The sequence below is a fragment of the Micropterus dolomieu genome, linkage group LG23 (assembly GCF_021292245.1).
Source record: "Micropterus dolomieu isolate WLL.071019.BEF.003 ecotype Adirondacks linkage group LG23, ASM2129224v1, whole genome shotgun sequence".
NCBI classification, from domain to species: domain Eukaryota; kingdom Metazoa; phylum Chordata; class Actinopteri; order Centrarchiformes; family Centrarchidae; genus Micropterus; species Micropterus dolomieu.
The window spans coordinates 12496810-12512503 of NC_060172.1; the positions used below are offsets into that span (position 1 = coordinate 12496810).

The 15694-nt window shown below is 39.8% G+C and overlaps 1 protein-coding gene across 1 annotated transcript in view; it reads left to right on the top strand.

Annotated features, from left to right (window-relative positions):
* rab24 (RAB24, member RAS oncogene family) overlaps positions 1-15253 on the top strand; it is a 22842-nt gene extending 7589 nt beyond the window's left edge. The window contains exons 7-9 of the mRNA XM_046040069.1: positions 9002-9052; positions 11780-11839; positions 12997-15253. Coding sequence (XP_045896025.1) covers positions 9002-9052; positions 11780-11839; positions 12997-13067 — 182 coding nt within the window. The 3' untranslated portion in view covers positions 13068-15253. The remainder of the gene's footprint in view (positions 1-9001; positions 9053-11779; positions 11840-12996) is intronic.
* The last annotated feature ends 441 nt before the right edge of the window (positions 15254-15694 follow it).

The window sequence follows — 15694 nt, forward strand, 5'->3', positions numbered from 1 at the left end:
GGATCCTAGTAGGCCTATTTATTTTCATTCATTACACAATATGAATAAGCTATGCAGACAGTTGTAAAGAAAGAACATCTTTTTCTTCTGTTCTCTACTTGTTATAGTTACACAGTATTAGGGGTGTGGGCTGTATTAAAAGTATCCACTGTTCTCCCATGCTCTAACACACAGTAACGATGAAATGTGTGCTGTTCTCACATTCTTCCTCTGTATGTACACATAAACAACAAGGCAGGGAAATATAAAAGGAATTTATTTTATTGTTTGGGTACATTATTGTTCAGTGTACATGTTCACATCTGAAACAAACTTTACGTGCTTGATAACTCTCCCACCCCGCAGACATCTACACGTCAATACCGATTTATATTCATAGCGGCAAGTGCTATGTAGCTCCACATAGGGGACACAGGAAGTGACATATAGCACATTCATGGAACCGCGTAGGAAATTCACAGCCGCACCGGCAGAGCTCCAGAATATGCGACTCGGCCGGCTCACACGCGGATGCGAGGGCCCGCCCAACGCTGCTTGCAGCTTTAATTTGAGATTATATCTGTAGTTTTCCTCTTTTGAAAAGGACTTTCTTTGCTGTTTGAGTAATATGGTTTGTAAACCAAAGTGGCTGAAGCAGCAGTTTCTCAACAGGCTGTGAGACAGGTTTACCCAATGACTGTAATCAAAAGCGCATGCTCTGCTGCTTTTTCTCATAAATGAGCACATTTCAGCAACGACAGACCATGTCTCATCATCATTGCCTGTATTTAGTCAATTTTCCAGTGACCTTTACCGTGATTAAAAATTACAAGTTTGACTGATCTCCTTTACCTCTTCCGTCATGCGAGAACCTTACCACTGGATTCTCCATTGCTCCACCCACTCTTGCTTGGCGGCCGCTAAATGAGTTAAACCTGCAAACCCACTCACTCTTTCCCCCTACATAAAAATCCTCATGCTCCCTCTCTTGCTGATACTGCAGGAGCATGATTTCTTTTTTCCATTCAAAAGTTAAATCACCACAGTCTGACAGAGGAAAACTTAACCTGCCTGGCAACAGCAGACGAGCGGCATCTTCTTGAGTGGCCATCACGTCATCTTTTAAACTAGTAGAGATTGCTAAGGCTGGCAAAACTTCAAGCTGTCCTAACTGGGCCCTTAACGTTGTCAATATGACCCTGCTTTAGAAGGTCTACTTTATATGCATTTGACTCTGTCATACTCTGCAATTTTCAGTAGCTTGTCTTTAGCACACTTATCTAACAATTCCATACTCGGACATTGTATAAAGTCCTGCACATTAGCCATATTTTCAACAGAACGACACCAGAACAATACTCCTCAAACAAGATAGAGACAAAAGGGACCCACTAACCTGATTGCAAATTACCCCATTACTGCCTTGCTGTTCACAAACAGCAGATCAAGTAGGGCACACTACCAACAACAACCATAAATAAGCCAGACTAAACAAACAGTTACAGTTAACCTGGGACAAAGCTATTTAGTTATTGTTTAAACTACCTTTTGGAGTACCTCTCCCCTCACTAACTGCGTAAGCAATACCAACTCACTATAGTCAACCCTAGTCTTCATGCATGCCACGACAGGTGTTTTAAACACAAACCCTATGACTCGGTCAAGCCTCAGCAATGCTGTTACTCACCTAGACAGTCATGGACATGTACCTTTAAGACAGGCAAAATGTCAAATCATGCCAAATCCCCTAAAAAGTTTCACACCAGGAAAAAAAACTGATCAATTAACCTAGCCTGCACAATTTTAACATTTCTGGCTTATTCCCACCCTGGGATATAAAACAAACAAACCCATTAATTTGTTTGCCAAACTTCATCCTGGTTAAGGCCTACTAAATACTTTCAGCTAGTCAAATTGAACCCAAGGCCAAAACCCAATTATCTGCTGTTGTTGAAAACAACAATTCATAAACTTACTGCCTCTAGATTGACAAAGTGAAATACCGCCTTGTTGGAATCCCGGACGAGCCCCAATTTGTTACAAGTTGGCTCTTGCTTGTAACAAAGTGAAAGCTCACGCAAACATAAACTTAATGGTTTTATTGTACCAACTAAACATAAACTGCAAGGCAAACGTGAAAATCAGTTTTATCAGGAGTTTCATGAGTGTATGGGTTAGTGAAAAATGTAGTGAGTGCAGCAGAGCACTCACTACCATCTCTCGATGGGTCAAGCCTCTGCTGCCTTTGTGACAGCGTCTGGTTCGGGTGCTGTTCCTCCGACGCTGATCCACCTTCCTCCCAGCCTGACACAAGGTGGGGTCCGACACCAGGCAGGGAAATCCAGCGTCGGTGAGGAAACTTTGGCCTGACTCTCGACGTGGTGTAAATACGGCTAATCTGCGCACACTGCAGCGAGCCTCAAAACCAGACAGTTTGGATTTAACTCTTTGTATGGCCCTGATTAATGTCAGATCACTGGCCAACAAAGCTTTTGTGCTGAATGATTTTTTTTTACATCCCATAAACTGGACTTTATGCTGCTGATCGAGACTTGGCTTCATGTTGGTGAGTCTGCTTCTTTTTCTGAGCTTCTCCCTCCAAACTGTACATTTTTTAGCTCTCCTCGGACCAGTGGCAAAGGTGGAGGACTTGCCACTGTGTTTAAATCCACCTTCCAGTGTCGGCTGTCTGCATCTGCCACCTATTCTAGCTTTGAGCTGCAGCTATTTGAATTTAACGCCTCTTCTCCGACGCTGTGTGCAGTTGTGTATCGTACACCGAAATGTGGGTTAAAATACGACCACTTTATAATTTGTGGTGACTTTAATTTACATGTATGCTGTGAAAGCAAACCTATGGTTAAAGACTTCTTACATCTTCTTAATTCTTTTAATCTCACTCAGTCGGCGTCTCGCCCAACACAAGTAAAGGGACACACATTAGGCCTTGTGCTGTCTCATGGCTTGTGTGTTCATGTAAATGAAATCTGTAACGTATGTATTTCGGATCACTTCCCTGTCTTATTTACGATTACAGTCCCATGTTCTTTGGTCAAATCTCCTACTGCACGCTGCCGTTGTGTAATTACCAGTCAAACCCCGGCACAGTTCTCTGCTGCTTTCAAAGACTCTGTGCTCTATAACTTGGATGGAGGTGATGCTACTGGTGCTGATGAACTTATTACTGTTTTTTAATTCAACCTGCACAAACATCTTGGACTCTGTAGCTCCTTTGAGGATGAAACGCACTAAAGAACTTTCAAAGCCCTGGTTAAATGACACCACCAGAGCGATCAGTGCATGTCTGCAAGCTCAGAGAAGGTGGAAGAAAGAGAAACTCAGTGTCATATGAAATCCTACAGCAATATCTGACTATCGGAGAGCTGTAAAATTTGCTGAATCTGATTTTATTTCTAAGCTGGTTGCCAACAACTGTCACAGGCCACAGGTTATTTTTAACCTGTTTAACACCATTACAAATCCCCGAAACTCTGCTCCTATTACACCTACATTGCACCTCTTTGACTCTTTCATAAAATTCTTTGTTGAGAAGATTTTTGCTCTTCGATCTTCTGTAACTACATCCTGTTACCATGATCCATCTGCTCCTCCTATGTGCCTTGCGGTCCTAGATCGGTTTGAGCCCATATCAATCTCCTCCCTATCTGAGGTGGTCCATCCTCTGCGGCCCACAAATTGTCCCTCAGACAGCATTCGCTTGAGTCTGATTAGAGAAGTCTTTGATGCCGTTGCATGATGACCATGTATTTTGTCATTGATTAATACCTGTCATATCTCTGGTCATGTTCCGTCCGCCTTTAAACATGCCGTTGTACAGCCCCTGCTAAAAAAGGAAAATCTCGATCCCTCTGTTCTCTCTAACTTCAGGCCCATCTCTAGTCTCTGCCGTCGTAGTGCTCTTAGACCTCACTGCTGCCTTTGACACTGTTGACCACTCAATCTTCTTGTCACGGTTGGAAAATTGTGTGGGAATCAAAGGTACTGCACTTAGGTGGTTTCAATCCTATCTAACCGATAGGAGCTTCTCTGTCCACCTTGGTGATTATTCCTCTGAGTGCGCCCCATTTACCTGCGGTGTCCCTCAAGGTTCTGTCTTAGGCCCCATCTTATTTTCTTTGTATATGCTGCCCCTGGCCTCCATCTTTGAGAGGTATGAGGTCTCTTTCCACTGTTTTGCAGATGATATTCAAATTTATTTGCCCCTGAATGTAAGAGCAAAGGGCTCACTGCAGCCCCTGCTTGACTGTATGAAGGACATCAAAACGTGGATGAACCTAAATTTCCTCAACCTAAACAGATACAAGACAGAGATCATAGTGTTTGGACACCCTGAACTGCTTGATGTAGATTCTCTCGGCCCTTTAACTTCAAACAGCCGGTCGACTGTGAGGAGTCTTGGTGTTGTATTGAATAGTGCATTTAAATTTGATAAACAGATATCCGCCACTGTTGGATCCTGCTTTTTCCAGTTGAGAACTATAGCCAAGGTTAAGGCCTATCTCCCTCCTAAAAATTTGGAGAGGGTGATAAATGCCTTCATAACTTCCCACCTTGACAATTGCAATTCTTTATATGTGGGCTTAAACAAGTCATCGATTCAGCGCCTGCAGTTAGTCCAAAATGCTGCTGCCCGCCTCCTGACAGGAAAGAAGAAGAGGGACCACATCACACCTGTGCTGCGCTCTCTCCACTGGCTTCCTGTTCATTACAGGGTTGATCTTGGTTGAACTTTTAAATGCCTTAATGGATTGGCTCCATTGTACTTAACGGAGCTTCTTCACGTTCATACTGCAGCTAGAGTGCAGAGATCCACCAATCTCCTTCTCCTGGATGTACCCAGAAGCAGACTTAAAACCAGAGGTGATCGAGCCTTTAGTGTAGCTGCCCCTAACCTGTGGAACAACCTGCCAGTCCACATCAGAACCGCCCCAACTCTCGAACGTTTTAAATCATTGTTAAAAACACATGGCTCTTTTTGGCTTTTCCTTCGAGTTAAGTCTGTTATTATTCCTGGCAATTTTAATATCACTATACTGTATATCGTATACTGTATATTACCCCCAACCGGTGGAGGCAGATGGCCGCCCACCCTGAGCCATGGTTCTGCTCGAGGTTTCTGCCTCTTAGAGGCAAGGAAAAACTTCCTTTTGTCTCCTAGTGCTGCTCTTGGTGGGAACTGTTGGGCTTCTGTAAATAATATCATGGAGTACGGTCTAGACCTGCTCTTTTATGAAAAGTGCTCAGAGATAACTGTTGTTGTGAATTGGCGCCATATAAATAAAATTGAATTGAATATTATGTTTCATTGCTGTACTCTTACTGTGTGAGTAGTGTCTTGTTGTTGTATTTTACCTGTGAAGCACCTTGGCCAACCTTTGGTTGTTTTAAGTGTGCTAAATAAAATTGATATTGATAAAAAGAAAAGCTACATTATAAGTCAAAACTGACGAGCTAGCGTGTCCCAGGGGTAATGCACGGTGCCGTGGGAATCAATAGAGCGAGAGAGTAGGTTGAGTTGGCAGCCATCTTAAATACATCTCAGCCAGGCTGAACAGTTGAGCCACATCTTCTGATGACCCTGGCCTTGGCTCCGCCCATAGACAGCCTGGAACTCCCAAACACCAAACCAGCAGAACACAACAGACAACCCCAGGGTCATCACATCACCAAGCTCAGAGAAGAACTGATGCTATTAAACAGCTGAACTTATAAATTATTACCCTTAAAAGGTTAATAATTCAGTCTTTACAAACACAAATCACAGCACCCTGTTAATCACAATATGACATGTTCACATTACACTTTTATCCAAATTAGTAGTTTGTGGTTCATTATGTTCAAGGACACTTTGACCTGTTGACAAGAGCTCAAGTTTCAAACCACAAACCTTGGAATCGATGGCTGATCAGCTGGGCTGCAGCCACTCATATTAATGTGCTTTGTGATGCAAAATGTCTGTTTTTATGATAAAGATTTTATGTTCTTTGTCATCACAGACTTTATGGCTGTGGACTCTCAGAGACTCACATCGAAGTTGTGGCCTCAGCTCTGAAGTCCAGCCCCTCCCATCTGAAAGAGCTGGACCTGAGTAACAACAAGCTGCAGGATTCAGCAGTGAAGCTGCTGTCTGCTGGACTGGAGAGTCCACACTGTAGACTGGAGACTCTGAGGTCAGTTCATGTATTCTGATCTTGTCCAGTGTTTATCTACCAAATTTAAATACATAACAGAAGTTTTAAATTTCCTTCAGTTTCATTCAACTCATTTTAAATGTTTGCCAGTATGAAGAGTTTGGGTCGGAATTTAGTCCCCCATACAACAGTACAGAGACAGAGGATGAAGCATATTTCCAAAGGCTTTCCTGTCAGGAAATTTCACTTTTCTGACACAACCAGTAAACAGGAGCATAAATAATACACTATATTTGTACAGGAAGGTACTCTCTTACATTTAAGATGAAGAGAACGAGCCTCTCACTTTGCTCAGTGTAAATTTTATACAGTTCTAAAGACGATGAGGAGATGAGATGAGGAGGCTAAATCTGTGTTTTTAATGAGCATCAGAAGTGCTGGGACAGGTTTTTAAGCGCTCTGTGAGGTTTTGAAGTCACTTAAAGTGTTATTTATTTCATATTAGCCATTTTGGAATTCTACACTGATAAAAACAACTTATAGGATTTACTTGATAAAATCATTGTAACAATTTGCACTCAATTTTTCTTAGTAAATTTTACTGCTGTGATATCAAGTATAACTTACTTACTTGCCAGTATTAAGTACAATGTACTTAACTCTAAATATAACATTTGTGAAGACATTAAGTAAATGTTACTTAATTATATTTAACTTAGCAGGTTGTATTTATTAAAAGTAATTAAGTAAATTTATTTTTAAAAGGAGCATCACTGTTGTGAAAATATCAAGTAAATTTTATAAATCTTAAATATTTACTGTTATGAACTAATTAAGTAGATTTTATGTCTGTCCATTTCACATTTTTAATTACTTAGTTTAATGAATTTATATTACTCACTAACATTATGTAAATGTTGCTTTTTGAAGTGTTACCAAATAAATGTAATAATTTTCTCTGCATCAAATACTTTTATCCCAAATCACAATTAAATACAATAAAGTTGAACAGTTTATTATGTCAACATTCACATGAAGCAATAAATCTAATCTTCACATCAACTGATTAGTAGTTAAGGTACATTCAGTAACCTTTTTGATAATTTACAAGTAACCAACAGTGGCAAAACTAACTTTAATGACGAGCACATGCATAGTCCAGCTGAAACAGAATGGTCACTTTTCCTTAATGCTCATTTAAGCGTCTACTGTTCTGTAAAAACAAAAACAAAAACAATAACAATATTCCCTAAAGAAAAGGAAAATCCATTCTACTCCATCCAACACAGATCTGGAATATTTTTCTAATACCCAATTAGAATCTTACAATTCACTGAAACAATGCAATAACAGCATTCAAACCGACACTAAGTGCTCTTTATGCTCTTAAAACCGTAACACATTGAAACATTTCAAAAGTTAAAAGTAGTCAACAGTTCTTGATAGTTCTTTGCCTCTAATAAACATTAACAGAAAGATAAGGTGTTAATTCTTGGCATTTCAGGCAGGGTGTGAGACAATATCACAAAAGTCTACTACTTTTCTTTTTATCTACTGACTTGCATATTAATGTGGTCAAGTGTTTTAAAATGGTAATTTATATTCACACTGACACAATCTTCATTCCACAATGCCCTTTTTTATATTCTTACAGCAGCAAAACACAGTCAACAACAAATGCAACAATATATCTAACAAGTAATCAAGGCCAAATTTAACCACATTAAACAGTCTTTTGGGGAATCAAAACTTAAGGCAGGTCCAAGTGAGTGTTTGACATTGAAATATCTATGAAGACAAGCTCTCCTGCAATGGGCGTTGGGTCCAATAGAGCCGAATCTATCTTTTCAAGTTTTTGTTATATCGTTGAGATGGAGATAAGTAAGTTCGGGTGTACCAACAGCCTCAATTGTACAGCACGTGCCATGTCGATAGTATTTAGGAGAGCAACTTCAACTTTAAAGATTGCACTTTTGGGGACATCTTAACTCCATCGAGGTCCAGGAAAATTTTCTGGAACACCTCAAAGGTGTAGCGCAGTGTTGGGGGGTATGCCAGGTTGAGGGCATAAATAAGCCCCATCAGCAGTGTGCAAGCTTTGGCAGTACTGCCACATCCTGGAAACATCTCCCTGCCTTCCAAAAGGATGGACACATCGACTGGATCCTCTCGATCAGCACCATGGACAACCGGTATCTTAAGGATATGTTCCGCGGCATCACTGCGAGTGTCCTCCTGCATACAGTTTATAAGAAAGAACATAATTCTTGAGAAACAAATACAAAAGAGATTCATTATCAGTGCAGCACGAACATGCTTGCTAAAATTTTTTAAACATAACATTATGTTAAATTCAGTATAATGTGTTTTACAGTGAATTAACGTAAGTAAAAAAAATGAATAGAACAGGGTGGGTTTTAGGGATTTGCAGGGCGTCCATTGGTTAGCTTCACACAAAATGGAGACAAGCAGGCTAATCCACCAATTACGCAAGGTGAACGGCCACCTTGACTTCCCTCTAGCTCGCTGTGTGAGTCACGTACGATCTCGCCAGAATAAGTACTTTGAAGCTGATAATGTATCAAAGCAATATCTGCACCATTTCCATGTGCTGCATAATCGCGGGGATATTAATAGAAACATTTAGTAAACACCAAGTTGACGCACCACCGCGTCACTCATCCTCAGAAGAAGGCTAACATTAGCTAGAGGACACACACACACACACACACACACACACACACACACACACACACACACACACACACACACACACACACACACACACACACACACACACACACACACACACACACCTGTGCCACAGCCTGACGGACATTTAACCTTACTGTTTTGGTTTGCTTTCACAGAGATTGGTGCGCAGCTTTTCGAGACCTCCAGTAAAACAGGAAGTAATGTTGGTGAGTCACACCCTCAGTCATCTGCAGAACGCATTTAACACTAGTGGTTGCCTGCAATCACAGCTGAGGCTATTCATGGTCTGTCAACTGAGGACGTGGGTTTTCGTCAGAACTCTGATACTGAATTTTGTTTTTACTTTTTAAGCACCTAAACATTCTTGATTATTGCAAAAAAAAATTCTCTGTATGGACAAAAGAACTGGGACACCTTGACTTTACAGCTACAAGAGCTTTTATGACCGTTCGCATTAATATAGTGATTCCCCCTTTGCAGCTGTAACAACTTGCACTCTTCTGGGAAGGCCTTATACGAGATTTTGGAGTTTGTCTGTGGGGAATTTTGCCCATTCATCCAGTAGAGCATTTGTGAGGTCAGGCACTGATGTTTGATGAGAGGGCCTGGCTCACAATCTTTGTTCTAGTTCTTTACAAAGGTGTTTGATAGGGTTGAGGTCAGGGCTCTGTGCAGGCCAGTCAAGTTCTTCCACACCAAACTGGGGAAACTATTTCTTTAAGGAGATGGTTTTGTGCATGGGGGCGTTGTCAGGAAAAGGGAAAACACAAACAAGGAAGGGCTATTGTGTTAAATTGTATTCTGATTTCCCTTAACAAAGACCACACCATGAAAAAGTTCAACATATACAGAGCAGTTAAACTGAAACACAAAAAGTCAGAAATGGGCCAGGCTCCTGTCTGAAAAGGCTCCTGTGTCACTTTTAGTCAAGACTGCAGTCTTACTAGGCTGGACCTGTAAGTGTTTCTAGGGCTGAATGATTTGCGGAAAAAAATGTAATAGCGATTTTTCTGCCAGATATTGCGATTATGATTCAACTCGAAACTAGAGGAAAACGTTGGATAATGGTGCCAGCCGAACCGACACAGACGGTCAGCCCTATAGGGAATTAAAAAGTTTTTTTGTTTTTTTACACCCCTCTTACAACCACAATAATAATCAGACCACAACTTCCTCCTTAGATTTCATTAATGTCTTGTAATTCTATGCTTGTGGACTAGGGCTGCAATTAACAATATTTTTTAATCTGTTGATTCATTTCTCGATTAATTGAGTCGATTTGTTTGATGAAAGATGTCGATCAGTGTTTCCCCGAAGTTGTACATGACGTCCTCAAATTTTGTTTTGTTTTGTCTGCAACCCAAAGATATTCAGTTTACTGTCATAGAGGAATAAAGAAACCAGAAATATATTCACATTTAACGAGTTGGAATTAGAGAATTTAAACTTTTTCTTAAAAATGACTCAAACCGATTTATTGATTATCAAAATAGTTGGCTATGAATTTAAAAGTTGAAAACTAACTGATTAATCATTGCAGCAGTATTGTAGACTGTATAAGTGATGAAACTGATGAGAAAATGTAGTAGTATCATTGTGAGAAGAAGGGGTGAGTGTCCCTCGCGCTTAAAGTGGTATTTAATTAAGGCTTCAACTGCGAAATACGTTTTAATTCATCACTGATGCAGCTTTTTGAAAGAACAGAAACACTGAAACTCAGCTGCGACACTGCTCCCCCTCACACACACACCAGTTGCAGAATATTGCACAAGCACGTAGCTCTTTCTTCAATGACACAGTCCTGACTGAATAAAGCTCTAAAGAACATTGACGTAAAGGACACCTGTGTCTTAGCAATGTTTTATATTCACTTGCTAAAAAAGGGCTACAGGAGAGCTGCTGGTGCTGCTGGCCAATCAGGCTTTGAGGACTTAAGTTGAACAAATTCAAATGAGCTTTAAGCTTGAACTCGTTCATTTGCTGGTAAAAGCAGCAGTAGTAGTTTCTCAGTGGTAGCATATCTACAAAGGAAAGCACGAGATCTAAATAACAAATTCTTCAACTGCAAACATTTAAACAGTATTAAGGAGGGCAATCTTGAAGCCATTGCTCTTTGGCAGTAATCCTGTGACACTTATATGATTGTGAAAAAGGAAACTGCATAACGTGTAGGGCATGAGTTAAGTTGAGACATAGACATTGGCAATTTTATGAAAAGACAACAGACAGAAAAGCCTTCTTCTCTCAAAGGCCACGAAGTATTGTAACGACTAGAGAGGGGAGATTATTTAAATTAAAAATTAAATTAAGAGAATAAAGTGCTCCTCTAAGCACTGAAAATAACACTCAACGTAGACTCAAGAAACATCCACACTGGGCTACTTTTCACCAGTAACATTGTCAGGTTATTTTTATCTGCATACCTTCTCCTCCACAGCTCAAAACATTTCCAAATGGAGGAATTGTACATAAAATACTTGACCAAGACTCAACCAGATCCAACTGCTCTTTTGTATTATAGTTTAAATTGTAGTTCATTTCTTAGGGTTTCCTTCCTACCTGAAAACTACTTTTGATGTGTATTTCAACACTTTTTTTGTTGTTAATTATTTCTTTTTTATCTGTGAACACTTGTGTGCCGCTACCTGAAACACACAACATTAACATTTACGAGAGCAAGAGTAACAGCTTGTTTGTTGCTTTTAGTGTTGTTGATGTGTTCTGGCACAGAGCACATAAGGGGGAAAGTGCACCTAATGGACGAAGGAGCCTCACTGATCAAACACACTGCTCGTTTGAAACCAGCTGTTGCACCAGTTATTGCGTGCTGTAAGCCAGGTATTAGGAATGTGAGTGGACCTGTTTTTATCAGGTCATGATGTGGGAATGAACTGAATGAAACTGAGGGGCCTCATTCTTCCTCTGCTTGACAGATGAGTTGTTCCAGAAAGTTGCTGAGGATTATAGCAACACTGCCTTCCAGTATATGACAGGTAAGTGTTTTAGCCACGTAAACTCACTTTGTCAAGTTAATGTAAGGGCGGATATTTGTGTCAGTAGAATCTGAATGTGTTATGTCCATAATTAAGATTGTTTTTCAATACAATTATTCATGTTAAACAATACAAATTCAAATTATGCTATTCAAATTCAGTTTTTAATGCAATAATTCAAGTTGAGCAATTTAAATTCAGTCTTGTTTTTTTTTTTCTTTTGTTTTTTTGAGCCAGAAGTGACCATATTTGGACAAGAGGGTGGCGACTTCTTTTTGAAACCAGTGGAGTTGCCCCCTGCTGGTCGTTAGAAAGAATGCAGGTTTAAGGCACTTCCACATTGGCTTCTGACCTTTATATATACAGTTTATGCTTCTGACCAAGCGGGAACCTCCAGGTCTGAAAAGTGATGCCAATGCAACAGTGCCTTAAACCTGCATTCTTTCTAACGGCCAGCAGGGGGCAACTCCACTGGTTCCAAAAAGAAGTCTGATTGATTGTATTAGATATTAAGGCAAAATGAGGCTGCTTCTCACCTGACTTATTACCTCAGTAAACACATAATAAGTTTATGGTATCAGTCGCTAGTTTCAAGTCTTCAACACAGCATGATGTTCATTTAGTAAATTTTGGAGGGTATGCTTTAGGGCGTGGCTAACTTGTGATTTTCAAGTCGATACCATGGTCCCTAGAGTCAGTCAGCCTAAGTTGTCAGTGTTGTTACAGTATTTTCTTCTTCTTCTCCTCATTGTCATCATCCTACTGCTCCTGATTAAGGGCGGATCGTGTAAACCCCTCCATCTTGAAAATAATGGCGGATAGTGTAGCACCTATATCTTGAAAATAATTCCAGATTGCAATTTTGACCATCTGAACTTACCGTTGGACTCTCCCAGGCTTGAGACAGGAGGCTCCAGGCTGCGGCCATACCTGACTTGAAACAGGGAAATAGGTAGAATAGCTGTTGGCTCTGTCCAACAGTAACATTATCTACCTACCAGCTTTTATAAAGGTCACTAATTAACACGTTACACCTTGTCGTTTAATTCATACAAAATCTGTATCTGCGGAGGCAGGTTTTCCTTTGCTTTGTAGAACTGATCCCAAAGCTGCACAAAACAAAGATTTTGATCATAAAGTCTCTCCCTCTGTTTCAGCGGAGGAAACGGGCGTGGACTTGGGCCAGAAGAAGGACTCATATTTCTACACCTGTTGCCATAACAACTGATGCATAGCAGCAGCAAGGGAAACAGGAGCGGTCACCTTCCCTCGGCTAGAGTAAAACCTGGATAACGTTGGATGGCCTGTCAGATAACTCTGATGTGGAACTGGAATCCAAATCACAGAACCAGAAATCAGGCAGTACTGTTTAAACCTTGTTAGATATGTTTATTTCTTTTGTGCCATAAAGAACTGAGGGCTGCAAGACTTTATGGAGGAAGATCTAATTCAACTGTTACCGGGTGGAGATGGATTTTACACCAACATTCACACTTTTCACCCAGTTATGTCCCGTGTTTTATCAGCTGGTCCATTTCTTTTTCCTAGCTGGACCGTGGAAGTAAACATTATCCCTAAAGGTGTGGTGTCAAACAATCTGGAGCTGTGCTGTGGTTAAAAGATGACCCGCGGACTGGCAGAACTTGATTGAGGTGGTTTATTGTTGTGGCGAGTGCTGTGCATCCAGGAGGGGGAATGGTTTGTTTACAGCTGTTCTATTTTTTTTTATTTAACTCTATTTAACTTTGCTGTTAGTCCGGCACATCGTCCATGAAGCCTATACACATGGAGTACAAAGGATACTAGGATACAAAACACCAGTCATACTTAATTGAAATTTGTCTTATACCTTTCCAAATCTGGTATAACACATGAATGAAATCATACCAATGATCTTTTTAAAGGCCTTATACCTGCAGTAGAAATGACAGGTGTCCCCAAATTCTACTTTCAGAGCTTTGGCTCTTCAGTGTTTACCACAACTTTTGCCATGTGACAGCCATGAATGTATTAACAGGGCTGGATACGACCTTCATGCTAATCTGCCCTACTTGTCACCCGTAGTACTGCAACAAGAATAATCCTGAGATTACCATTATAAAAGAAAAATGTATAAAACTGTTCACGGGGTTTAATTATTACTCTTTGTTTCCATTAAGGTTTTATATTTGTAAAACTTTCCCAAATACTTTTATTTTCATCTGAATGTGAAGTCTTTAGACTGAGCGTGAACGTGTGGGCAGGGCCAGCAGGAGAAACATTAATGAGCACTTGCAGCAGTGCACTCAACGCGAAAACAAACCCAGAAGCTGTAAAACTCTTTTGGTTCATGTGTTCGTTGAGCAGTTTTCGTTCAAATGACGAGCCGCCATTTTAGAATATCCAGCTCTTATAATACATCCATGGTGTCGGCACGTACAACATGTGTCTGATACGTTATATTTTGAATAAGCTATGAGTCTGTCAAAAGGAAAATCAAATTTAAAATTTATTAAAATGTTATTAAAATGCCTAGCTGTCTGTAATTAAAATGCATGGCCTGAGCTGACTGAAACAACATTTTAAGGTGTTCTGCGTTTAAACTCTTAAATTTTCTATTTTGTCATTTCAAATGCAAGTACACATATGGAAATATGTCTTTTCCTCTGGTTGTCAGTGAAGCCGTGAGATGTTCATTTTTCTGAAGACAAGCCTCTGAAAGGTTTCAAGACAAACTCCACTTCTACAGAAAGATGATCAAGGTTCCTCTTCATTGTGTTGAGAAACTACAGATTTCACCAACACAGGACAAAAACGTTGGTAGTGAATGTTGTAATACAAAATGTAATCGCAATGTTCTCAAAACAATATTTACAGCTATATTTAACTTCAAGACTCACTAATTTATTGCCTTTTAAGTTGCCAGGAGGACAGGGGAGGTGGGGGTTCCTCCATGTTGCTGATTTGATGTGTTGATGTTCCACTTGTTGATATTTTGATGCACAATATTTTTTATTGAGGGCTGTTTAAGACAGGCCAGTGTGAAATGCAGAAATGTTCTGTAAAATTAAAGGCTCGTTAAAACAATGTTTCAAAGCTTTGACAGACCTTACATTTTTATAGTGATTGATGCACACTTTTTTGCCCATATAATATCTGAGGTTATGCATTGAAGTGAAAAAAGATTATGCAAATGAATGGCAATATATGTAAAATTGTACAGAGCAACTACAGAACAGAATTTGTGGCACACTGAAAACCCTTTTTTTAAATTCAGTTTGGCATTTCCAGCTTATGCCACTTGCAGATAATTTTGCTTGTCCTCTCATGCCATCTATCCCCACCAAGAAAAAGAAAACAATATAAAATCCCCCAGAAAGGAACATTACCATAAACCAGAAACCGCAAAAGTGGCACAAATGAAACAGACCCACGGTTTAGCCCATCACCTGTACTATATATTGCAAACCCTTAAAAAACTAACTATAAAACTATAACTATAAACTAACTAACTAAAAAAATAACACCTGTTTTTCAGCCCTCCTTCCTTACTTGGTAAATAATTATAGGCCTTATTGTCCCTACTATTTTGACCAGTATGACTGTGGAAAGGGTGTTAAATTGCATTCTCTGTGGTCTTAAAAAAGGTCTTTGAACAATGCAAGGTACACTGCACTGAAACCATGTAATAAAGACCCATAATAAACAATAAATCTAGAAACTTAAAATACGCTTTGGAGAATTTTATAGAAATGTAAAATATAGGCTATTTTTACATTTAACATGCTAAACCTTCCAAAACCAATGAAAGCTTTAAAATGCCACTGTTCTTAAAATAAGTGAGAAAAGAAATCTGTGGAAACTACAGACAACTTA